The 27,341-nt window shown below is 38.2% G+C and overlaps 1 protein-coding gene across 15 annotated transcripts in view; it reads left to right on the plus strand.

Moving 5' to 3' along the window:
- The window catches only part of CLOCK (clock circadian regulator), a 126,770-nt gene that overhangs the window by 83,797 nt on the left and 15,632 nt on the right, over nucleotides 1-27,341 (plus strand). For all 15 annotated transcript variants that reach the window (XM_061145925.1, XM_061145921.1, XM_061145918.1 and 12 more), the window contains 11 exons: nucleotides 1,347-1,467; nucleotides 4,851-4,964; nucleotides 5,101-5,219; nucleotides 7,002-7,084; nucleotides 7,294-7,400; nucleotides 10,185-10,332; nucleotides 10,929-11,004; nucleotides 20,988-21,129; nucleotides 22,860-22,960; nucleotides 23,505-23,594; nucleotides 27,012-27,164. In XM_061145925.1, the coding sequence (XP_061001908.1) occupies nucleotides 1,347-1,467; nucleotides 4,851-4,964; nucleotides 5,101-5,219; nucleotides 7,002-7,084; nucleotides 7,294-7,400; nucleotides 10,185-10,332; nucleotides 10,929-11,004; nucleotides 20,988-21,129; nucleotides 22,860-22,960; nucleotides 23,505-23,594; nucleotides 27,012-27,164 (1,254 nt within the window). The remainder of the gene's footprint in view (nucleotides 1-1,346; nucleotides 1,468-4,850; nucleotides 4,965-5,100; nucleotides 5,220-7,001; nucleotides 7,085-7,293; nucleotides 7,401-10,184; nucleotides 10,333-10,928; nucleotides 11,005-20,987; nucleotides 21,130-22,859; nucleotides 22,961-23,504; nucleotides 23,595-27,011; nucleotides 27,165-27,341) is intronic.

Raw genomic sequence — 27,341 nt, forward strand, 5'->3', positions numbered from 1 at the left:
GGATCGGGATTGGGAATACATGTAAATCCATGGCTGATTCATGTCAATGTATGACAAAACCCACTGGGAAAAAAAAATAATAATAATAAAAAAAAATAAATAAATAAAAAAAAAAAAAGAAAGTATATATGGCTTGTACGAGAGTGGTAAACACCCCTATCCCGCCTCTTACCATCCTCAGTGCCTCTCTGTTGTTTGTTATTGTTTGAGGTTTTTTGTTTTGAACAATCTTTAAAATATTTGAAATAGGAAATAAAAGTGAAACTACTTAGTGGAACCCTTAGTCCTATCTTCACAGCTTCTTTTCACCTCCCTTGCCTTCCATAGTCTTGGAGCTATCACTTCATTATCCCCAGGATTTCACAGAGCAGTTTGAAATGCAGCAAAACCAAGTAGACTGGATGGGATTTGGCAGGAAATGTAGTGGTAAAGAACTCGCCTGCCAGTTCAGGAGACATGAGATGTGGGTTGGATCCCTGGGTCGGGAAGATCTGCTAGAGAAGGGCATAGCAACCCACTCCTGTATTCTTGCCTAGAAAATCTCATGGACAGAGGGATCTGACAAGGCTACAGTCCGTGGGGTTGCACAGAATCAGACATGACTGAAGCAACTTAGCACACACACATAACGTGATCTCACTAAAGTTTTATTGTCCGTGGTCCTTATGGACCAGCACTGTCCTGTTCGCTTTGGATTCCACAGCTGGGTCCCATTGTAGGCAACCTTTTGATGGTCACATTACTGTTGATTAAAGCCATATCTTAGCATAGATTATAATGCTCAGGATTTAAGTCGTCTTTTTCGCGAATAGGTTGTTTATCTTAAAGCATGACTTTTTGACAGTGGGATACAGGTTAGATGACTGGAAAAGATGAAATAAAAAAAGGACACATTGGACAATTGAACTCATATCAGAGTCAAGTCTTCTCTTCATGTAGCCTGTGGCTCGTCCTGTGGTCCTTTATTTGTAGTGTATATCCCACTCACCAGAGGTTGGTGGTATGTAGAGTAAGGCTACATCTGGTAGCCAGAGATTCTTCTAATAAGCTTTCTTAGTCCTGTTATATTTTACATGTTCACATGTGGTGAAACTTACAATTTACCAAACTTTCAAAGGTCATATTGATCATGAATTTGATGATGCTAGTATCAGAGACAGTGAGATCATGGAAACTTTTTTCACCTTCTCAATCTTGCCTTTTGAGTTGTACTCTGAAACTTGATATTTGTCACTGTTACACCTCAACCATATGCTTGTCTGATGTTTAAGAGTGATTATATATTTTTAAAATAAATTTCTCTTGAATCACTGTAATTATTTAATTTTTAAAAATTTCTTTTTCAGTCAGATCTTGTGGATCAAAGTATATTTAATTTTATCCCAGAGGGGGAACATTCAGAGGTTTATAAAATACTCTCTACCCATCTGCTGGAAAGTGATTCATTAACTCCTGAATATTTAAAATGTAAGTAGTACCTCTTAAGTGAAAGTTAAACAGATTTGGTTGCATTGTCCTTTACTTTGTAATTTCGTGACAGAGATTTGTTTAACCAAATTAACAGCATCATTTGAAATCCCCTATTAGATCCTTTTTAAATATTAAAATATAATGGAATTATGACCATGTTAAAAGTCTGAACTCTATTCCAGAATACAGTGAAATCTCATCTGTTATAATATGCCATAAAACTATTCTACAGAAAAATGGAACTCAGCAATATATTCTTATTAATTTTTATATAAAATCTTACTGTAGTAAGAGAAAATTAAGAGTTTTTATTTTCACCATCACTAACCAATTGAACACTGAAACTATGAGACAAAACATGTTTTTTATAAAGTTACTTAATCAAAGAAATTTTGTGCTCTATTAAGCAGAATTAAAAATAATGTATTGGATACGTCTAATGTGCCAGATGGGAATCCCCCTGCCAATGCAGAGATGCAGGTTTGATCCCTGGGTTGGGAAGACCCCGTGGAGAAGGAAATGGCAACCCACTCCAGTGTTCTTGCCTGGGAGATCCCACGGACACGGGCGCCTGGCGCGGTACAGTCCATGGGCCCGCACTGGGTCGGATGTGACGTGGGGAGTGAGCAGCAGAGCAGCGGTGTGCCGGACGCTTGCGCCGAGTCACAGAAGTGCCCAGAATAGGGAAATGCAGTCGCTGCCTTTCATGAGTATGAAATATTGCTGTGTAATCTGACTTTTCTCCTAGATTCATTGACCAGAATACCTTGTTTTGTTTTAGTTTTTTTTTTTCCTTTTTAAACTGGACGACAGTTGTTTTACGATGTTGTGTTGGTTTCTGCCACACAGCAGTGTGAATCAGCCATAAGTATACATATGTCCCCTCACTCTGGAACTTCCCTCCCACCCCTCGTTTTCTTGAATAAATAATCCCGTGTAAAGTCTAAAGTCATGACAGCTCTACATTTGGCCATTAGCTATTAGATGTCGTCTTTAACTACTTTTTTCATGGCTTTTAAATTTTGATTTTTCTTATAGTGGTGATGGTTTAGTTGCTAAGTCATATCCTACTCTTGCAACACCATGAACCGTAGCCCACCAGGCTCCTCTGTCCATGGGATTCTCCAGGCAGAAATACCGGAGTGGGTTGCCATTTCCTTCTCCAGAGGATCTTCCTGACCCAGGGATTGAACCCAGGTCTCCTGCATTGCAGGCAAATTCTTTACCGACTGAACTGTAAGGGAAGCTGACATTAATCATTTTAAAGGTTCCTCATATTTTGAATCTTCAATTATGTAGAACACTAACTGTTCAACAGTTGAGATACACATACACACACATGTAAGTATGTGTGAATGTATGTTTTTGATAAGAATAGATAGCCTTTCAGAAGAAGTTGAGAAGAGTTAAGAGACCAGGAGAATACATTTGAAGCCTATTTATAATTGTTAGAAAACCAAATTTTTATGACACGACTAAGGGACTACTCTAGTCTTTCATCTAGGAGAAAGATTTGGGTTGGATATAATGATGCAGAGGCCAGTTATACGCCTGTAAACCACAGTATTTGAAGTCAGTTCAGTTCAGTCACATGCCACTCTTTGTGACCCCATGGACTGATATACAAAATAAAGTTATTTCCACAGATGAAAAGGATGTTTCATGTGAAAGGAATGAACATGATTTAAAACAGAGGGGAAATTGCTAGGAAAATTCAGGATTCTCCAAATAGGTCATTTGTACAATAATGAAGGTAAGGTGGTACAAGTGATGTGTTTGTGTCTAGAGAAGGAGATAAAGCCTAATATTTCATCCTTAATAGTTTGGCTTTTGTTTTTTACTTAGTGACAAGCCAGCAAAAAGGGGATTTGTGTGGTTTTGTGGTTCAAAAAAAAATCTCTCAGGTGGAAAATTTTGGAAAAATGACTAGACTTGAGATTAAAAGGACAGCAGTAGGAGTAAGGATGGAGAAGAAAGCATGCCTATGAGTGTTGAGGTGAACTCAGCAGGACTTGGTGTTAGGCACTGGTGTCAGAACAGTTAGAGATTGTCAGTGGGGAAGGTTTTAGGCAGAAGGTAAGAGTTTGAACCTGCAAAGTTTAATGATAAAGCCATTGATAATAGTAACAGAAGAGTTTGTGTTGGATACTATAAGTGAAGAGAGGTGTTATTAGTCCTTGAGTCCTGAAATAATAGTGATGAAAATAATACTAATCTAAGAGTAGTAGGCAAGGCTGAGTCTTGGGTGGCAGGAGTGTGGAGGCATAGAGAGTACATTTTTGCCGTTACCTCGATGCAGGGTCATTTACATCGGCACCAAAATGGTGGTGCTGGCTGCTCATGTGGAGAAAAGGACTCATGAGAGTGTTGTTGGTGCAATAAACAGCAGGTCCTGGTTACAGATTTAGTTTTTGAGCTGGTGATACAAAGAGAGAACAAATTGATATGATTTCTAACTAAGGAGATAGGACAGAGGGGAACGACAGCTGCCTTAGGAAGAAAGAAGGAAAAATTCACTTTCAAGTATTTTGAATTTAAGTTACTGATGGAACAGTCAGGTACAGATGTCCTGAAAAATAGTGATATGAGACTTGGTCTTACATAAAATGTTAAAATTGGTATGAGAGATTTAGGAGTAAATAAGTTTGTCAATGCTGTTAAGTTTGTAAAGCAAAATAGATTACAGTTAGAAGAACTTTTGTGAATGTCTATAGCTTGTTGACTGATTAATAGAAGGGATAGAAATAGTCAGTAAGGCAGGAAGGTAAGTTTCATGCTATGGGAATGAAAACACGTGAGTTTTAAGAAGAGGTAGAAACAATGAAGAGCATTTTCTGGAGAAGTGTGAGGGCAAAAGCCGTAACACATGAAGTTAAGGAAGGTGAGCGCATGGAAACTAGAGCACGTGATGAGAAGGAGAGGGGTCTGTGTTACTGAAAGAATAGCATGAATAAAGGCCCGAGTAAATGTAAACGTAGACAGTAAGGACCCAGAGAAGAATGTGTGTGAATGCTAAAGGAGCGGATGGTTCTGGTGGTCCTGGAGAAGGAAGATGGGGAAGACTGTTTTAAGTAGAGATAGAAAAATTGGAATAGGAAGCAAGACCTTTCTTTGAGATTAGAGTGATGAATGACAAGGAAGGACAAATAAAAATGGAGGAACATGGAGTTACTTGTATCAGAAGATCTGTCTTCCTTATTAAGGACAACGTGAGATCATCTCCTGAAGAGACTCTGCTTTTATGGACTAAACACAATGTCATTGAGGACCTCTGTATGAGAAAATAGTAATTGTAAACTTACACAGCTGTTAGAATCTTACTTTATGTGACCTATTGATGATAAATCACAAAATACGTTATATTTTTTCTCTTATTTCAGCAAAAAATCAGTTAGAATTTTGTTGTCATATGCTTCGAGGAACTATAGACCCAAAGGAGCCATCTACTTATGAATATGTGAAATTTATAGGAAATTTCAAATCTTTAAACAGTGGTAAGTTAAAGTGCTTCTCTTACAATGTATTTTCACTTGGTATTCTTTGAAGCTCTTAGAGACATATGTTCGAGTATCAGTAAAAACTAGATTTTTACTGGAGTAACTGATGATATTTATTTCCTTATTGCTTTAGTATCCACCTCAGCACACAATGGTTTTGAAGGAACAATACAACGCACACATAGGCCTTCTTATGAAGATAGAGTTTGTTTTGTAGCTACTGTCAGATTAGCTACACCTCAGTTCATCAAGGTATGTTTCTGTTTCCCAGAGGGGTTTCACTTCATATTATGGGACCTATCTGTTTTTTTTTTTTTTTTTTAGTTGTTTCCAGATACTTAATGTAAACATTAAAGTAGTAATGGCCATGAGTCATTAAACATGTATGATCATCATATTTTTGAAGCAAATAATGGGTTATCAAAGCGCTCATCAAATTATAGAACTAATTTTTTGATAATATACCTTGTGTTGGGTTGGCCAAAAATTTCATTTGGGTTTGTGAAGTTTTTGGCTGTTAACCAGTGGTTATATATCACCATTGTCCTGCTTTTGTGCAAAATTTTAAGGTGCTTTTGTTGTATAGTTCACAAATACATTAAAGGGGAAAGGCCAAAGATTGCCTTTGAAATTTTCTTTTGAAATACACAGGTGACCTTTTTATTACATTTAATTTACCTTTTCAATTTTAAAATTCAATTAAATAAAATTAAATTCAATTTTATTTTTATATCCTGGGTCCAGGAAGTAGATGATTAGTAGGAAAGTCAGAAAATGAAAGACTTCAGTCACTGGAAAGTGGCTGAAAATAAGCCAGGCTAAGATTTTTAAATTTAGGGAAATACCATAAGGTAAAGTACTGAATTAGCAGTTAGAGGATCTTAAGCAAGTCTGACTCTACTTGTTTTGATCATAGGAAATAATGGCAGTGGTAACATGCTTTTTGCATGCTTACCACATGCTGTTTACATGCATTATCTCATTTAATACTTACAAATGGTGGTATGATCACCATTTTATATCTAAGGAAACTGTGGCTTAGGGAAGTTAAGTTACTTACCCAGAGTCACAGCTGTTAAGTAGTAGAACTGAGGTTGATTCTAATTCCTTTTCTTTCTAAACCCAAACTCTTAATCACTACATTGTGTTGGAGAAGGTCATTCAGGAGCAGGGCAGGTTGGAATACATTGTTGAGTATGACTGGAGTCTGGGCTTCCTGTGAGTGGAAGGAGGGTAGGGATGTTGAGAGATGAGATTAGAAAAGTAAGCAGATGCTGGCAGTGATATGTTTCTTTCTTTGTTGTTTGTTTCTCCTTGTTTAGATTTTGTCCCAATGGAATGAGCAGCCAGTAAGATTTTCTGTCAGGGAAATTATACAGTTGTGTTAGAGTATTTATAAGGTCATTGTGGCCAGAATAGAAGATGAGTTGAAGGACAAGGAAACTTGTTTGGAATACGTTGCAATAATGTGAGCCAATGGTGGCAACTAGAGTCTAAACTAAGACCCTGAAGATGAATGGGATTGAATAGATTTAAAAAAAAAAAAAAAAAACTTAGAGGGTGAAACTGAAAGGATTTAGTCGTGGCCGTTTAGATGGTGAAAGGTGAAAATAAGTGCATCGTGACTATTAGATTTTAGACTTAATGGCACAGTACAGGTATGCCTCCATTAATGAGATGGAACATTATGTAACTGGATATGAGGATTAAAATAGTTGGTTAATTTTAGGACATGTTGAGTTTGTGGTACGTGGGAACATCCAGACAGAAATATAGAACTATAATTCAGGAGAGAGATTAGAATGAGACTTCATAGGCATGTGAGTGAATAGAGAAGTGTGTGGACTAAGAAGTACTCCCCCAGAAGCCTGCATGTGTTTATTGCCACATTCCTTAGTACTAGGAAATAAAAGCTTTTTTTTTTCCTAATGTTTAGGGAAAAGTTAGCTAAAAATGACTTATACAGCTAGCAATATTTAGGAATTTGCTGAGTACATAGAAAAATATTTCTCAATTTTAATTATTTATTTGTAGGAAATGTGCACTGTTGAAGAACCTAATGAAGAGTTTACATCTAGACATAGTTTAGAGTGGAAGTTTCTATTTCTAGATCACAGGTAACTCCCATTCTTAAATTCTATAAAAAGATTAATCATTATAATTCTTGAAATTATTGGATTTCAAAGACAAACTTTTTCTAGTCAGGATGCTCAAACTCATTATCCATTATTTAAAAAATAAAGATTCTTCCCAAAATTGGTTTGTAGTTGAGTACTTTTTATTACTGGAAAAAGTCATAATATTGATTGTTTTGTATGTAATTTAGGGCACCACCCATAATAGGATATTTGCCATTTGAAGTTCTGGGAACATCAGGCTATGATTACTATCATGTGGATGACCTAGAAAATTTGGCAAAATGTCATGAGCACTGTAAGTAGATTTTAATACTTTGGGTGGTAATACTTTTTTTAATCTGTAAATAACTATCATATTAATAGGAGGTGGTAAAACAGACCATTTTTGTATGTTTGAAATGTATTGGAAAGATTTCTTTTGTATGCATAACTACTTCTAATAGGAATCCTAGATCAAGTCTAAATTAAACTTCCTCCCATTTAACATATTTCAATCTATAGTAGTAAGTACAGTTTTATAATATGGCATCTAATAAACATTGTTTTGAAGTATAGAAGTTCTATATCCAGAGTAAGAGAACTAGATTACTTTGAAAATTGTAATATTAGAACACTCTTTCATGAATTTTTATTTCCAGGCATGTGAGTCTGCACAGGAGGTAATGCCACATTTAAACAATCTCTTTTAGAAAACTCAGTGAGTGCTTCATTAACGTTACCTGCCATTGTTATAGTAACAGAAGGAACGTTATCATCTCCTTTTGCCCTGTTCTGAACAACTTACATGTATTATTTTCATTATTCATAATCACAGTTGTATAATAGAAAGTAGGTACTGTTATTATCTCCACAAGTAAACTGAGACACAGAAAGTCTAACTAATTTACTTACAGTCCCATAACATTGGTGGCAGACATCAAAAAGTCTACAAGCAATAAATGCTGGAGAGGGTGTGGAGAAAAGGGAATCCTTTTACACTATTGGTGGGAATGCAAACTAGCACAGCCACTATGGAGAACAGCATGGAGATTCCTTAAAAAGCTGGAAATAGAACTGGTGTACGACCCAGCAATCCCATTGCTGGGCATACACACCAAAGAAACCAGAATCGAAAGAGACACGTATAGGCCAGTGTTCTTTGCAGCACTGTTTACAATAGCCAGGACATGGAAGCAGCCTAGATGCCCATCAGCAGACGAATGGATAAGAAAGTTGTGGTACTTATACACAATGGAATATTACTCAGCTATTTAAAAGAATGCATTCGAGTCAGTTCTAATGAGATGGATGAAACTGGAACCTATTATACAGAGTGAAGTAAGTCAGAAAGAAAAACACCAATACAGTATGTTAACATATGTATATGGAATTTAAAAAGATGGTAACGACGATCCTATATGTAAGACAGCAAAGAGACACAGATGTGAAGAACAGACTTTTCTGTGGGAGGAGGTGAGGGTGGGATGATTTGAGAGAAGGGCACTGAGACATGTCTGTGACCGTGCGTGAGACGGATGACAGGCTAGGTTCAGTGCGTGAAGCAGGGCACTCAACAGCTGCTGCACTGGGACAACCCAGAGGGATGGGGTGGGGAGGGAGGCGGGAGGGGCTTTGGGATGGGGGTGCATGTACACCCGTGGCCAACTCATCCCGATGTATGGCAGAAACCACCATAATATTGTAAAGTAATTAGCCTCCAATTAAAAAAACAGAAAACATTGGTGGCAGAGACAGGATCAGAGGCTGGACCTCCTCCTTTCCCACATGCTGTTTGTTCGTTCTTTGTTTCAGAATTTGCCTCTCTGATCCTCATGCCCAAATCTTTCCATCTTGAGTGTCCTCTAAAGCTTAATTAGATTATTTAATGTACCTTCATGTCTTAGGCTGGTTTATAAACCTCTCTCTATGAAAATAAACATGTTATATAATATCACAATAGAAATATTTTTCACTTCAAGTGATATGGGCACTAGGCTCCATGATGTATTAAAAAAAAATCCGACATCTCTATTAACTAGCTGGATAATTTTCGACAAGCAATTTCAAGTATGTAGACTTTGATTTTCTTATGAATAGTGACAGGTTGGAGGAGAGAGAGCGAACATGATTCTGGTCCAGCCTGTCTTAAGGTTTTGTCCACTGAATACCAGTCTATTAAAAATGAATTTTATGGTCAAAGAAAATTAGGTAAGAGTTCATAATCAATCTCCATCTCCCTACCACCAGAATCTTGACAGATTGGCATACTCAAGGCTTTGAGAAGAACAAATTTTCCCAAGTTAATTTAACACAAAACCCATTTTTTGCTTAATATCTGCTAAAAGACTTTTGAATTTACAATCTGCAGAGAATGTTTTGGGAAATACTGCTTAAAATACTGTTTTGGGAAATCAGCTACTTAAAATAATTAAGTTTTTCTGATTTTGGTAAGTTAAGGTTTAGAAGTAAATGCCTCAAAAATGCTATACTTGGACTTCCTGGTGGTCCAGTGGTTAAAAATCCACCTGCCACTGCAGAGGACACGGGTTCAAGTCCCTGGCCTGGGAAGACCCCACATGCTGCAGGGAAATGAAGCCCGTGTGCCACAGCTGTGGAAGCCCACGCGCTGGAGCCCGTGTTCTGCGATGAGAGAAACCACTCCAGTGAGAAGCCCGCACACCACAACCGCAGCACAGCCTCAGCTCTCCCGAAACTGGAGAAAGCTTGGATGTAGCAGCGAAGACCCAGTGCAGCCAGAAAATAACAGATGCTCTATTTGCAGAGGGTGAGGGGTAGGGTGTGGGGAGTAGAGCTCAGGTGTGACTACTTATTGCTGTTATCCTCAGTTTATCTTAGCAGAAGAGGGTCAGTTGTGAATAATTTATTCTCAAGTATTTGGACATTTATTGTGTATGAAAAATACCTACAATCAGCAATAAAAGGCTGTAAGTTGGGTGCTTTGGAAGATTTGATATACTATGTTATTGAAAAGCCAGAATTATGATCTGTATAGATAGATAGATCGATAGATATAAATGTGAATGATACCTTTGGGTAAAAATCTAATAATATGAATCAAAAAATATTTTTTTCTTCTTAGTAATGCAATACGGAAAAGGCAAATCTTGTTACTATAGGTTCCTGACCAAAGGACAGCAGTGGATTTGGCTTCAGACTCATTATTATATCACTTACCATCAGTGGAATTCAAGGCCAGAGTTTATTGTTTGTACTCATACCGTAGTAAGGTAATAATTCTTTTACAGAATTTCTGAGTATGGAAACATTCGTAATGATTCTGGAATGTAGTTTTATGTATGACTTATTAAGAAGTACAGAGTGATTTTTTTCTCCATTTTTTCATATATATTTTTTCAATTTATTATTAAATTTACTTATAGGCATTATATAGAGGATACATAATTTCTGACATAAGTGTTATGGTTTAGAGCAGGTGTTGTAACTGTCTTTTGTATGCCACAGTCAGTCATGTGAAAGGAGAGCTGGAGTAGATAAAGCATACTGTTCCTTTATTTAATTCCTCTTGATTTAGGTCCTCTGTGGTCACGGACCATTTATAGTAGTACATTAGACTTTTTAGATATGTAAAAAAATGAAGTTTGAATTCAGATACACTCTGTGTGTGTGTGTGTGTGTGTGTGTGTGTATACATATGTATATATAGTGCTATATATGTATGTTTTAGGGTTTTTTTGGCGCATAGAAAATAGTCTGGAATTTGTGATGAACAAGTGAGATACATAATGAGCATTGAATTGTTGCACCTCTGCAGTGTTTTAAATGAATGATCAAACACTGAAATTCTGTTTTTTTCCATTTGTAGTTATGCAGAAGTTAGGGCTGAAAGACGACGAGAACTTGGCATTGAAGAGTCTCTTCCAGAGACAGCTGCTGACAAAGTATGTATCTTACAGGTTTTTTAAAAATTATTTCTTCTCAATGAGTTACAAGACTCAGTAATTTATAGAAAAATTGTTTTTCAAATATTTCATTTACTTATAACTGTAGTATTATTTTTATGTTAAATTTAATACTTTAAAAGCTCATGTGTTTTTAAAAAAGATTTGAAGGGCCTGCTATTTAGAGATCATTGTATGAGAGACATGTGTAATCTCAGAATTAAACTAACATTTATTACAATCTGCTAGGCTCTGGTTTTTATATGAAATATGAAATGTCATTTATTTCTCAGACATTCTTATCTGGATATATCCCCACTTTGAAAATATTAAAACTGAGCTTAAAGACTCACGACTGGGAAGTTATATTCAGATTTTGAACACTGGTTTCTCTTTTCATTATATCAGGTAGAAATACAGTGTATTAGCTACCTATTGCTGTGTAACAAAACTTAATGATGTAAAATAACATACATATATTATCTCAGTAGTTTCTGTGAGTGAGGAATCCAGACACAGTTTAGTTGGGCACTCTGCTTCAGAATTGGTCATGGGTCTGTAATCAAGGTTTCAGTCCAGGGTCCCTCACAAGCCTGCAGTCAAGGTGTCAGGGGAGCCAGAGTCATCTCCAGGTTCAGTCAAGGCAGAACCTCTTTTCAAGCTCACTTAGTGGTTGAAACGCACATGAAAGCCACGACAGGGTATCACTTCACACCTGGAAGAATGGCTGTTATCAGAAAGGCAGTAAACAGCAATTATTGGCAAGGATGTGGAGGAAAGGGAACCCTCATGCACTGCTGATGGGATTGTAAGTTGGTGCAGTCACTACAGAAAATAGTATGGAAGTTCCTCAAGAAGTTAAAAATGGTGTGATCTAACAGTTTCACTTCTTAGTATTTACCTGAAGAAAACAAAAACAGTTGTAAAGATTTATATATCCCTGTATTCATTGCAGGATTATTTACAGTAACTAAGATACAGAAACAGCCTGAGTAAAGATGTGGTACATACATCTTGAATGGTAGAATACCATTCAATCATAAAAAATGAAATATTGCTATTTGTAACAGTATGGATGGATCTTGGGGGCATGATACTAAGGGAAATAAGTCAAAGAAAGACAAATTATCTCACTTGTATGTAGAATTTAAAAAACAAAACAAATGAACAAGCAAACCAGACTCATAGAGAACAAACTGCCGATTGCCAGAATGAGGCATTGGGGTGTGAGATGGGGCAGAATAGGTGAAGGGGGTTAAGAGGTATAAACTTTCAGTTTAAAATATGCCATAGCATAAGAAATATGGTCAATAAAATTATAAGTGCTTTCCTCAGAAAATATCTTTCATTAAAACATAATGGATCTTTTCCCTCTAAGCCGTCAGAGTCTTTTTGGAAAAATTCTTTCATGTGGGACCCATGAGAGCAGAGAACTTGTCTGTGTTATTTGCTGCTATATTCTCAGCATATCGAGCCATGGAAGGAAATTCTTAAATTGAGATATGGAAGCTGCAAAATTTATTAGTTTTAAGTGTACAACATAGTGATTGAGCATTTAAATACATTACAAAGTGAGTGTGTGTCTAGTCCCCATACAAAGTTGTTACAGTCTTTTGGAATTGAAAAAAAAATAAATGGGGCCTAATTAAACTTAAAAGCTTTTGTACAGCAAAGGAAACCATAAACAGGGTGAAAAGACAGCCCATAGAATGGGAGAAAACACTGGCAAATGAAGCAACTGACAAGGGATTAATCTCCAAAATATGCAGATAGCTCATGAAGCTCATTATCAAAAAACAAATGACTCAACCAAAAGATGGGCAGAAGATCTGAATAGACATTTCTCTAAAGAAGACATACAGATGGCCAGTAGGCACATGAGAAGATTGCTCAGCATCGCTCATCATTAGAGAATTGCAAATAAAAACTATAATGAGGGTATCACCTCACACTGGTCAGAATGACCGTTATCAAAAAGTGACCATCAATAACAGCTGAAGAGGATGTGGAAAAAGGGAGCCATCCTACACTTTTAGTGGGAATGTAAATAGGCACCACCACTACGGAGAACAGTGTGGGAGGTTCCTCAGCAAACAAAAAATAGAGCTCCCATATGATCCAGCAATCCCACTCCTAGGCATATATCTTCAGAAACCATAATTTGAAAGGATACATGCACCCCAGTGTTCAGTTGCAGCACTATTTACAATATTCAGGATATGATAGCACCCTAAGTGTCCATCGATAGATGAATGGATGAAGAAGTTGTGGTACATATACTACTTAGCCATAAAAAAGAAGGCAGCAACATGGATGGTCCTAGAGATTGTCATACTAAGTGAAGTCAGTCAGAGAAAGTATCATATATTGCTTATACGTGCAATCTAAAAATGATACAGATCAACTTATTTACAAAACAGAAATAGTCTGTCAGACTTAGAGAACAGACTTGTGGTTACTGAAGGGGAAAGATGGGTGGGAGGGATAAACTAGGGGGTTGGGATTAACATATATGCATAGTATTATATGGACTTCCCTGGTGGCTCAGACGGTAAAGTGTCTGCCTACAATGCGGGAGACCTGGGTTCAATCCCTGGGTCAGGAAGATCTCCTGGAGAAGGAAATGGTGACCCACTCCAGTATTCTTGCCTGGAAAATCCCATGGACGGAGAAGCCTGGTAGGCTACAGTCCATGGGGGTCGCACAAGTCAGACACAACTGAGCGACTTCACTTTCACTTTCACAGTATCATATATAAGACAGATAATCAACAAGGACCTACTGTAGAGCATGGAAAACTGTACCCAATACTCTGTCATAATCTGTGGGGAAAGAATTAGAAACAGGATAGATATATATACAGAAATCACTTTGCTGTAAGCAGAAATTAACACAATGTTGTAAATCATCAGTACTCCAATTAAAAAAAATCAGGAAGGACAGTACTGAGCCAGGAGAGGGGAAACTTTAATTCAGCTACTTAGTGAGGAGTAACACAAGGTGAGTAAATGACTACAGCGAGGAGAGATAGTGAGTGACATGGTGTGATAATGTGGCGTTCATAGCTGTGAGTTTTGGGAAAGGTGGAAGGGAAAATGTTCAGGCCAGAGCAGTAGGAGGACTTCTGTTCTACCTCCAGAGCAGAGGTCTGAAGGTTGAGAGAAAGGAAACTCCCACTGCCTAAGAGACTTACAAAGAAAGTGGTATCCTTTGGGGGTGGGGCTAGGGGGGGTCTGGATTTTAGTTAGAGGATGCCAATGAAGGAATGTTAATAAGTGAGGCTGAGAATAGAGCTTTGGCTGATTAGGGAAACTGAAGGCAGGCAGAAGGGTTTCAGGAGCTGGGGAGGGTGGGAGATGGAGACAAAACAGGATGTGGAGAGTGATTAGAGTGCAGGACGGGGGCATCGTGTCACATAACCCTTTTTTTCCTTTTGTGATAGTAGTGATTTTGAAATCATATTTATTTATATCTGTGTATACACACACATCGCCTTCTGTGTAGCTTCCCTGAAATAGGGAACCGAGTATTGTTGCTTAATTCACTGTTGTATATGGAGGTTCTTTGACACTTCGCCCCACTATAATGAGCAAACAGAAGATGGATATATTTATATACCTGGTATGTTAATAGGTGGGCTTCCCTTGTAGCTCAGCTGGTAAAGACTCCGCCTGCAATGCAGGAGACCCCAGTTCGATTCCTGGGTTGGGAAGATCCCCTGGAGAAGGAAATGGCTGCCTACTCCACTATTCTTGCCTGGGAAATGCCGTGGAGAGGAGACTGGTGGGCTACAGTCCACGGGGTCACAGAGTTGCAATGACTGCGTGACTAAGCAGGGCACAGCATGCTAATCGGCAGAGTTACATATATGGTGGCAGGTGTTTTCATCTGTATAAGACAGAGCTCTCTGTGCAGAGAGAGGGAGAAAGAGGTTTAAGAACTTTTGGAAAGTATGGAATAACTGTGGAGAGTAGGAAAGGGAGCGCACTAGAAAACGTAATGTTTCTGCTTAGTGTAACGTATCATTTTAGATTGGCGATCATTTTAGATTGACTGTAATTGTCTCCAAAGGAACAAGTAAACTGGAAAGCTCAGAGGGGGAAGTGTGGTTTAAAGTTGGATTTTAATTTGTGTTTTTAGAGACACTACAGTAATCTGGTAATGAAGAGTAGAGATTGAATCAGGTAGAATAGCGGAAGAAGTTATTGGCAATGAAGAGTTCCTAGAAGGCTGAGAGGCCAGGACAGGATATTGCATGAATCACCAATATAGATATTGAATTCTGGAGAAGGTCAGAGTTGGTGTGAAGAAGATGATTTTGAGCAGTCAAATGCTGAGTTCCAAAGATACTTACAGTGCCTTTATAAACTAAAGTGTCTGTTGGTTGTTCTTTTTTTATTTCTGATGTGAAATATATGTAACAAAATTTACCATCTCAACCAGTTTTAAGTTCAGTGGTGTTAAGTATATTCACGGTGTTGTGTAAGCATTACCACCATCCGTCACCAAAACTTTTTCATCTTTCCAAACCGAAATTCCATACCCATTGAACAGCAACTCCCCATTCCCTCCTCTCCAACCCCGGGCAACCACCAGTCCACTTCTGACTATGACTTTGATTCCTATAGGTACCTCATGTAAGTGGAATCATACAGTATTTGTCTGTATGTGATTGACTTATTTCACTTAGCGCCTTGTCTAACTCAATGAAACTAAGCCATGCTGTGTGGGGCCACCCAAGACGGATGGGTTAAGGTGGAGAGATCTGACAGTGCGGTCCACTGGAGAAGGGAATGGCAAACCACTTCAGAATTCTTGCCTTGAGAATCCCATGAACAGTATGAAAAGGCAAAAAGATAGGAAACTGAAAGATGAACTCCCCAGGTCAGTAGGTGCCCAATATGCTACTGGAGATCAGTGGAGAAATAACTCCAGAAAGAATGAAGGGATGGAGCCAAAGCAAAAACAGTACCCAGTTGTGGATGTGACTGGTGATACAAGCAAGGTCCGATGCTGTAAAGAGCAATATTGCATAGGAACCTGGAATGTTAGGTCCATGAATCAAGGCAAACTGGAAGTGGTCAAACAGGAGATGGCAAGAGTGAACGTTGACATTCTACGAAGCAGCAAACTAAGATGGACTGGAATGGGTGAATTTAACTCAGATGACCCATTATGTCTACTACTGTGGGCAGGAATCCCTTAGAAGAAATGGAGTAGCCATCATGGTGAACAAAAGAATCCGAAATGCAGTACTTGGATGCAGTCTCAAAAATGACAGAATGATCTCTGTTCGTTTCCAAGGTAAACCTTTCAATACCATGGTAATCCAAGCCTATGCCCCAGCCAGTAATGCTGAAAAAGCTGAAGTTGAACGGTACTATGAAGACCTACAAGACCTTTTAGAAGTAACACCCCCAAAAGATGTCCTTTTCATTATAGGGGACTGGAATGCAAAAGTAGGAAGTCAGGAAACACCTGGAGTAACAGGCAAATTTGGCCTTGGAGTATGGAATGAAGCAGGGCAAAGGCTAATAGAGTTTTGCCCAGAGAACGCACTGGTCATAGCAGACACCCTCTTCCAACAACACAAGAGAAGACTCTACACATGGACATCACCAGATGGTCAACACCAAAATCAGATTGATCATATTCTTTGGAGCTGAAGATGGAGACACTGTCTACAGTCAGCAAAAACAAGACTGGGAGCTGACTGTGGCTCAGATCATGAACTCCTTATTGCCAAATTCAGACTTAAATTGAAGAAAGTAGGGAAAGCCACTAGACCATTCAGGTATGACCTAAATCAAATCCCTTATGATTATACAGTAGAAGTGAGAAATAGATTTAAGGGACTAGATTTGATAGACGGAGTTCCTAATGAACTATGGACGGAGGTTTGTGACATTGTACAGGAGACAGGGATCAAGAGCATCCCCATGGAAAAGAAATGCAAAAAAGCAAAATGGCGTGAGGAGGCCTTACAAATAGCTGCGAAGAGAAGAGAAGCAAAAAGCAAAGGAGAAAAGGAAGGATATTCCTATTTGAATGCAGAGTTCCAAAGAATAGCAAGGAGAGATAAGAAAACCTTCCTCAGTGATAAATGCAAGGAAATAAAGGAGAACAACAGAATAGGAAAGACTAGTGCTATCCAAAAGTCTACAAGCAATAAATGCTGGAGAGGGTGTGGAGAAAAGGGAACCCTCTTACACTGTTGGTGGGAATGCAAACTAGTACAGCCGCTATGGAGAACAGTGTGGAGATTCCTTAAAAAACTGGAAACAGAACTGCCATATGACCCAGCAATCCCACTGCTGGGCATGCACACCGAGGAAACCAGATCTGAAAGAGACACGTGCACCCCAATGTTCATCGCAGCACTGTTTATAATAGCCAGGACATGGAAGCAACCTAGATGTCCATCAGCAGATGAATGTATAAGAAAGCTGTGGTACATATACACCATGGAATATTACTCAGCCATTAAAAGGAATTCATTTGAATCAGTTCTAATGAGATGGATGAAACTGGAGCCCATTATACAGAGTGAAGTAAGCCAGAAAGATAAAGACCAATACAGTATACTAACGCATATATATGGAATTTAGAAAGATGGTAACGATAACCCTATATGCAAAACAGGAAAAGAGACACAGATGTACAGAACAGAATTTTGGACTCTGTGGGAGAAGGCAAGGGTGGGATATTTTGAGAGAACAGCATCGAAACATGTGTATTATCAAGGGTGAAACAGATCACCAGCCCAGGTTGGATGCATGAGACAAGTGCTCAGGGCTGGTGCACTGGGAAGACCCAGAGGGATCGGGTGGAGAGGGAGGTGGGAGGGGGGATCGGGATGGGGAATACATGTAAATCCGTGGCTGATTCATGTCAATGTATGGCAAAAACCACTACAATATTGTAAAGTAATTAGCCTCCAACTAATAAAAATAAATGGGAAAAAAATAAAAAAAAGGAAAGACTAGAAAGCTCTTCAAGAAAATTAGAGATACCAAGTGAGCATTTCATGCAAAGATGGGCTCAATAAAGGACAGAAATTGTATGGACCTAACAGAAGCAGAAGATATTAAGAAGAGGTGGCAAGAATACACAGAAGAACTGTACAAAAAAGATTTTCACGACCCAGACAATCATGAGGGTGTGATCACTCACCTAGAGCCAGACATCCTGGAATGTGAAGTCACGTGGGCCTTAGAAAGCATCACTCCAAACAAAGCTCGTGGAGGTGATGGAATTCCAGTTGAACTATTTCAAATCCTGAAAGATGATGCTGTGAAAGTGCTGCACTCAATATGCCAGCAAATTTGGGAAACTCAGCAGTGGCCATGGGACTGGAAAAGGTCAGTTTTCATTCCAATCCCAAAGAAAGGCAGTGCCAAAGAAGGCTCAAACTACTGCGCAATTGCACTCATCTCACAGGCTAGTAAAGTAATGCTCAAAATTCCCCAAGCCAGGCTTCAGCAATACGTGAACCATGAACTTCCAGATGTTCAAGCTGGTTTTAGAAAAGGCAGAGGAACCAGAGATCAAACTGCCAACATCCACTGGATCATCGAAAAAGCAAGAGAGTTCCAGAAAAACATCTATTTCTGCTTTATTAACTATGCCAAAGCCTTTGACTGTGTGGATCACAATAAACTGTGGAAAATTCTGAAAGAGATGGGAATACCAGACTATCTGACTTGTCTCTTGAGAAACCTGTATGCAGGTCAGGAAGCAACAGTTCGAACTGGCCATGGAACAACAGACTGGTTCCAAATAGGAAAAGGAGTATGTCAAGGCTGTATATTGTCACCGAGCTTATTTAACTTCTGTGCAGAGTACATCATGAGAAACGCTGGGCTGGAAGAAGCACATGCTAGAATCAAGATTGCCAAGAGAAATATCAATAACCTCAGATATGCAGATGACACCACCCTTGTGGCAGAAAATGAAGAGGAACTAAAAAGCCTCTTAATAAAAGTGAAGGAGGAGAGTGAAAAAAAGTTGGCTTAAAGCTCAACATTCAGAAAACTAAGATCATAGCATCTGGTCCCATCACTTCATGGGAAATAGATGGGGAAACAGTGTCAGGCTTTATTTTTTTGGGCTCCAAAATCACTGCAGATGGTGATTGCAGCCATGAAATTAAAAGATGCTTACTCCTTAGAAGGAAAGTTAAGACCAACCTGGATAGCACATTAAAAAGCAGAGACATTACTTTGCCAACAATGGTTCATCTAGTCAAGGCTATGGGTTTTCCAGTAGTCATGTATGGATGTGAGAGTTGGACTGTAAAGAAAGCTGAGTGTGGAAGAATTGATGCTTTTGAACTGTGGTGTTGGAGAAGACTCTTTTGAGAGTCCCTTGAACTGCAAGGAGATCCAACCAGTCCATCCTAAAGGAGATCAGTCCTGGGTGTTCATTGGAAGGACTGATGCGGAAGCTGAAACTCCAATCCTTTGGCCACCTCATGTGAAGAATTGACTCGTTGGAAAAGACCCTGATGCTGGGACGGATTGGGGGCAGGAGGAGAAGGGGACGACAGAGGATGAGATGGCTGGATGGCATCACCAAGTCGATGGACATGAGTTTGAGTAAAGTCTGGGAGTTGGTGATGGACAGGGAGGCCTGGCGTGCTGCGATTCATGGGGTCGCAAAGAGTCAGACACGACTGAGCAACTGAACTGAATGTTCTCAAGGTTCATCTATATTGTAATGTGTCAGAGTTTCTTTTTGAAATTAAGCAGTATTGCATTGTGTATATATACCACATTTTGTTTATTCATCCATCCATCGATGGACACTTGAGTTGCATTCTTCTTTTTGACTATTTGTGGTTAATGCTTCTAGGAACATGGCTTACAAATACACATTTGACTCCCTGCTTTTAATTCTTTTGAGCATATACCCAGAAATGAAATTGTTGGATCATATAGTAATTCTGTATTTAATTTTGTGAGGAATTGTTACACTTTTCCATAGTAGCTCTACTGTTTTATACATTCTTATCAGGCTTCCCAGGTGGCTCAGGGGTAGAGAATCCACCTGCCAGTGCAGAAGACACAGGGGTTGTGAGTTCAGTCCTTGGCTTGGGAAGGTCCCCTGGAGGAGGAAATGGCAGCCCACTCCAGTATCCTTGCCTGGAGAACCCCATGGACAGAGGAGCCTGGCGGGCTGCAGTCCGTAGGGTCGCAGAGAGCTGGCCGTCACTGAGCAGCTGAGCACCCTCACCCCCTGGCACTGCACACAGGTGCTGGTGTCTCCATGTCCTCACCAGCGCTCGTGGTTGTCTCATTGTTTTGGTAATAGCCATCTTGATAGATTTAAAGTGGTATTTCTTGGTTTTGATTGGCACTTCCCTAATGACTACTGATATTAAGTATGTTTTCATGTGTTTATTGGCCATTTAAATATCTTCTTGGAAGAAATGTCTATGCAAGACTTTTGCCCATTTTTTAATTGGATTTTTTGGGTTTTTTTTTTTTGAGTGGTAGGAGCTCTTTATATATTCTGGGTATTAATTCTTTATCAAATAAATGACTTACAAATGTTTTCTCCCGTTCCTTGGTGCCTTTCCACTTGTTTATAGTGTCCTTTGATGCACTACCATTCCCTGTGCTTTAGTCATTGCCCAGTGCAGTGTTAATAAAGCTTTCCTCTTTCTTCCCTAAAAGTTTTGTAGTTTTAATTCTGATGTTTAGATCTTTGATCCATTTTGCGTTAACTTCTGTATATGCTGTAAGATAATAGTCCAACTTTATTCCTTTGCATCTGTTGTTTCTTTCAATAGAGAAGGAAACCAAAACTTTCTGGCTATAAAAAAATAAATTTTCATTTCTTTACCTAGTTATTACACAGGTACACTTGCACTGTTATGGGTGAAAACTGATTTTGGGGAGGGGAAATCAGCAAGCGATGTGCTAATTTGGGATCTCTGAACTGAACCACAGGAGGCGTTTACTTTACTCTTGTCTCCTTAGAGCCAAGATTCTGGGTCTGATAATCGTATAAATACAGTCAGTCTCAAGGAAGCCTTGGAGAGGTTTGATCACAGCCCAACTCCTTCTGCTTCCTCCCGGAGTTCAAGAAAATCATCTCACACAGCAGTCTCGGACCCTTCCTGTGAGTACCCCAGCTTGAAAGCAGACTTCCTTTAAAGATGTCCTTCTAAATTGTTTGCATTATTGTTACCAGCATTTTTCATCAGCTGCCACTTTCAAATGATAAGTGTTTACATTTCTGAAATACATTTCTTTTTCAGTGAGCAAGAGGCACGTTGCTCACATTTAGCAAAGAATTAACTTATAAAGTAACCTGTAGAATATGTAGGTAGCAATGTCGGTATTGGTATTTTTAATCATCCCCCAGAAAGAAAGCAAAACTATTACAGTAATTCCTTTTTTATTGATAGAACCTGTAAGTGTTCTTAGTTTGCTTTTTAGAAAGTGTTTTCTGGGTATTTTGTCTTTATGAAGACACACATAATTGTAATTAAATTAATACCCTTTTAAATTTTTTAAAAAGAATCTAGCACTTTGATTTCTCAGAGTACTAAAACTGTGTATAATGAAAAAGAGACTTGTTTGAACTACTCGACCATCTACATGGTGGGTAGAACATCAAAGTCCTTGAACATAGAATATCTGAGATTTTAGGGGGGGAAATGTCCTTATTATAGCTATTTCTTTCTTTTTAAAGAAAAAAAATTTAAGAATTAAAATGAAATCCTTTAAGTGTATGATATATTATTGTTGACTAGAGGTATGATATTTTACTGCAGATCTCCAGAGTTTATTCATTGTGCTTATCTGAAACTTTATGCCCACTAATTAATAACTCCCCATTCCCTGCCCCCCACCCTTGGCAGTCACCATTGTGCTGTTTGTTTCAGTGAGTTTGACTATTTTAAATAACTTCATATCAATTATGAGATACTTGTTTTTTCTGTCATTGCCTATTTCACTTAGCATAATGGCCTAAAGTTTCATTCATGTAACATATTATAGAATGTCCTTCCTTTTTTGGGATAAATAGTAATATTTCATTGTATGTATATATCACATTTTATTAATCCTTTCACCTGTCAACAGATATTTAGATTGTCTCCATACCTTGGCTATTGTGAATGGTACTGCAGTGAACATTGGAATGCTAATATCTCTTCAAGATGCTGACTTCAATTTTTTTTGATAAATACTCAGAAGTGGGATTTCTAGTTCATATATGGTAGTTCTAATCTTAATTTTTTTGAAAAATGGCCATATTGTTTCCACAGTATCTGTGTCATTTCCCATCCCCATCAACAGTGTGCAAGGTTTCCAGAACTCACACAAGTTCTCACCAACACTTGTCTTTAGATTTTTTTTTTAACAGTTTATAAGGTTTTTTTTTAGTTGATTTACACCGTGATTTTTTGATAGTAACCATTCTTTAGAGGTAGAGGTGATATCTCATTGTGGTTTTGATTTCCTTTTCCCTGATGTTCAGTGGAATATTGAGTATTATTTCACATATGGCTGGCCATCTCTGTGTCTTGTCTGAGTAAATATCTATTCAAGTCCTTAGGCCATTTTTTAAATTAAGTTTATTGGTTTTTTCTATTATAGAATTGTAGGGGTAGTAACCATTTTATATTTGAAATTTTCCTATTTCAGATATTTTCTTTATCCTTAAAAAAAGAGGTAATTAAAATAAATCATCTTGTTGTCATAGACTTCACTTTTATTGAATAATTTAGATAAACAACTCTTTTACAGACCACTTTTATTCACCGGAATGCATTTTGAGATTGATCTTTGAAAATTGTATTTTCGAAGTACTAATGATATTCTGTTTCTGTTGACCAATTTTAGCTACACCAACAAAGATCCCAACAGATACTAGCACTCCTCCCAGACAACATTTACCAGCTCATGAAAAAGTGGCACAAAGGAGGTCATCATTTAGTAGTCAGGTAAACTCTTCAGATAGTATTTTTCTGAATAAAGATTTATTAAAAGGGGTGGGGGGGGGGAATCATCTAAATATTGATAAATTCATTTATTCATTATCCCTTTCTGTGAGATTTAAAATAGTTGTTGATATACAACACTTACTCAAGGTCTTCATTTTTTTGTGAAGTAGTAGTCAAACATACAAGTCCTTTTGATTATTTTTCAGATAAAATGTTAGATTTTTTTTTTAATTATGGGAAGCTGATAATTTAGAGCCATTTTATATCTAATTTCAAATACCAATCACTTTCAATAAAGTCCAGGTAACTCTTATTGAGAGCCCATGCAAGATAATATGACAGATGCCTTGAAAGATAAAAAGATAAATAGGAAATAAGCATTTCCAGTTTAGAGGGAGAGACAGGCCTGTGCTCATCTAAAAATGTATGAGGCTCATCTAAAAGCTGTAATTCAGTTATAAAGAAGCCATGGTGATATTTCTGGTAGGAGTATTCATGTATGGAAATGATTGTCACCCAGTGTTATTTTTTATTTTGCTTCTAGTCTATAAATTCCCAGACTGTTGGTCAGTCATTAACACAGCCTGTGATGTCTCAATCTGCAAATTTACCAGTTCCACAAGGCATGTCCCAGGTATTTTTGTTTCTGTTAAATATTTTAAAATTATAAATAGTCTTTAAGCTACTAGTGGGGCTTCCTTCATAGCTCAATCAGTAAAGAATCTGCCTGCAATGCAGGAGACCCCAGTTCTATTCCTGGATCAGGAAGATCTGTTGGAGAAGGGATAGGCTACCCACTCCAGTATTCTTGGGCTTCCCTTGTGGCTTAGCTGGTAAAGAATCCGCCTGCAAGGTGGGAGACCTGGGTTCGATCCCTGGGTTGGGAAGATCCCCTGGAGAAGGGAAAGTCTACCCACTCCAGTATTCTGGCCTGAAAAATTTCATGGACTTGTATCGTCCATGGGGTTCCAAAGAGTTGGACACAACTGAGTGACTTTCACTTTCAAGCTACTAGTGATTTTTTAAAGTACAGGTGCAGTAAATCTCAGTTGTGGATGTTTAGTATACCTGGGGATTTTTTGATTGTCAATGATATTGAGTACCTCTGGTACTTCAGTTGTCTTTTAGGGTTCATGACAGTTTTGCACAACAAAAAGCTATCCTGATTAATCCCTGTTGAGAAATACTGTGGTGGCTCAGATTGCAGTACAGAAGACCTGGTCAGGAAGATTCCCTGGTGAAAGGAATGGCTACTCACTCCAGTATTCTTGCCTGGAGAATTCCATGGACAGATAAGCCTAGAGGTCTGTAGGCCATGGGGTCACAAAGAGTTGGACATGACTGAGTGACTAACAGTTTCACTTTTCATAGAAAAATATTAAAGATGAAATGTAGTTGTTCATTTTGTTCTTCCCATGGATATTGGAAGAATTGAGTAATTTTATTCATGTATTCATTTGTTTATATGTAAGCCATTTATTAAGCTCCTTATATTATCATATACTGCAGGTGCTGGCAGTGCAAATATATCTATACTAAGAAACTTGATTACATCTAGAGGGAATGATAGATAACTACAAATAGTCTATGCTTAAGGTCTAAAGCTTGATACGTGAGCACATTAGATGGACTCTTAATTGCAGACTGAGGAAGTAAAAGAGAACTTTCTGAAAGAATTGTTACTTGGGCTGAGTCCCAAAGGAGGCTTAAATATAAAAGCTAGCAAGACAAAGGAGAGGAATTACAAAAGTGACACTTTTGATTCTAACTTCACAACTTTTCATTTATGATTGCACTCACTCATTGCCTCAGACAAGTGAAAAAACTAAGTTGTACTAGAAATAATCCGAAATTTTCTGTTGTGTTTGATGTTGAAGCTATCTCCACATTGTCTTCATTTCAAATAATATTAACACTAGGTATCTAAAAATACCTTTATCTTATATGGTTGTTACTTAAATTGTGCTTAGTTGCTCAGTCATGTCCGACTCTGCAACCCATGGACTGTAGCCCACCAGACTCTGTCCATGCGGTTCTCCAGGCAAGAATACTGGAGTGGGTTGCCATGCCCTCCTTCAGGGGGTCTTCCCAACCCAGGGATCGAACCCAGGTCTCCCGCGCTGCAGGCGGATTCTTTACCATCTGAGCCACCAGACATATATAATTATAGCTATTATATATTATGATGCTTGTACAAATACATTGACATTGCTGTAAACTGTCATAATCTAAATAACAATCTAATTGTCATAATCTTGACTTTTAGCAACACATAATTGTGTAAGGTATTTATAGCAGCACTATATCTTTAAATAGTATCTGGAGTTGCAGTAGTTTTCATCAGCACTGAGTCCTCAAATAAGTATTCAAATCTCATTTCATTCAGTGATAAAGCCAAACACTTTTCCTCTTAGTTCTTTGATTTTACTTCCCATTATTCTGCTTTCTGTGTTTATTCTTATTTGTATTTAATAGAAATTCTTTAAGTGGTGACAGTATAATGTTTATCTAAAGGTATAAATAACTTTAGGATACAATATATTTATATGATATAAATATAAAATTTTAAATAATAAAAAATTAAGGCATGAGGATATTAAATTTGTAATATTTTTTCATACCTAGTGTAATTTGATGTTTGATCTGGTTATTGTCAACTTCAGAAGTCAGAGTTGTATACTTTGAAAAGTAATACTCAGTATTCTCAAAACAAACTTTTGAAGATAGGGTAAAAAAGCTTTTGGGGTGTCATTTGCTTTTACACGCATTGTAGTAGACTCTTAAGGTAAGACAGATTTCCAGTAAAGTGAAATTCTTTCTGCTTTTATTACTGTATCCTGTGCTGAATATTCCTGGAAATAAGTAAATGAGCCTGTTTAAACGTAAGTGGTAAATCACTAAATGTGCTTAGTTGCAAGCAATAGTAAATAGAAGCTGTCGGTAACTCAGGTGAAGCGGAAATAAGTGAGATTGAAAACCTTACTCTGTAAGTAGAATAAGCATGCTTTTGTTGGCATATGCAGCATTCACTTAAAATTGCTTGGTCTTTAAAAGCCTAGGTTTTTGTGTTTGAGAACAGTTTGTTGAAAATTTTATGGTTGGTTAATCTGTCAGATTTTTATAACTTTCTAATGACCTGCACAAAGAAGACATTCTCGGGATGACAGAATTTTATGTGAATAACTCCAGGTGCAGGCTACTTTTTCATTTGTTAGAACGTCAGGAATGAAGTTCAGTAACTTGTTCTATCAAGTAGTAGCACCACAGTAGGACCTTAGGTCTTTAAAAGCCAGTGTTATTAAGTCATCTTGTAATCAGTCAAGCTCTAGTCAGAAGCTGGATGGGAAATTTGAACAGGGATGGTATAAAAAATTATTAACTGGTAACAGAGATTAACTACTGAGAGCAGTTAAGAGAATTAAAAAGGATACAGGGAATACCAGTGTAGAGAGCAGCCACTAAAGGTAAGTGAAAGGGAGAGTTGTCAAGGGGGAACAGCTCAGAAGACTCCTTCCATCCTCCTGAACTGCTCCTCCAGGCCAGGCTGAGACTCAGGTCCCATTGGAGCCGCTGTGGCTAGAGCCACTGGATGTACACGCATCACTGAAGTGCCGCAGACTTGGGCTGGGGAGCGAGAAGCCACCTGCTGGGATACCAGTCAAGTTTGCTGGGAAGCTGCCCACTCGCAAGCCAGTGAGACTTGCTGGAAAGTCTGCTGGATGCTGGTGGTACTCACTAGGACGCTCCCCGCTGGCATCAGAACGAGAAGGAGAAGCACTAGAACCGGAGAGGTGACCCAGTCACCCTTTACACCCTCCACATCATCACTGACAGGACTGCTGGTGCCTGCTGATTAAGGAGAAGCGTTTATAGGGTCCTGCTCTAGTACCACAAAGCTGAGCAATGATAGGTGAATTAGATGTTGAGAAGCAATAAATTAGTAACTGGCATGACATTCTTAATTCATGATATACTGCTTACATTTCACATTTTACAGTTATGAGAAGTGATTGTAAAATATGTTATACTTTTTCCATCCACGATACTTAAGTTTCAGTTCTCAGCTCAGTTAGGAGCCATGCAGCATCTCAAAGACCAATTGGAGCAGCGAACTCGGATGATAGAGGCGAATATTCATCGGCAACAAGAAGAACTAAGAAAAATTCAAGAACAGCTTCAAATGGTTCATGGTCAAGGGCTGCAGGTAAGTTACTACATTTGATTACAAACAAAGCATTTCGTTTGTATTTTGGCTTCTTAGGAAATTGACTCTTCTTAATAAAAAGTGAGATGCAAAAGATATGTTTCATCCATTTAGTTCAGTAATTACTCATTGGTTATCTACTCATTATGATTGCATTTACAGTTCAGTTCAGTTCAG

This window comes from Dama dama, chromosome 6 (genome assembly GCF_033118175.1).
Source record: "Dama dama isolate Ldn47 chromosome 6, ASM3311817v1, whole genome shotgun sequence".
Taxonomy (NCBI): Eukaryota; Metazoa; Chordata; class Mammalia; order Artiodactyla; family Cervidae; genus Dama; species Dama dama.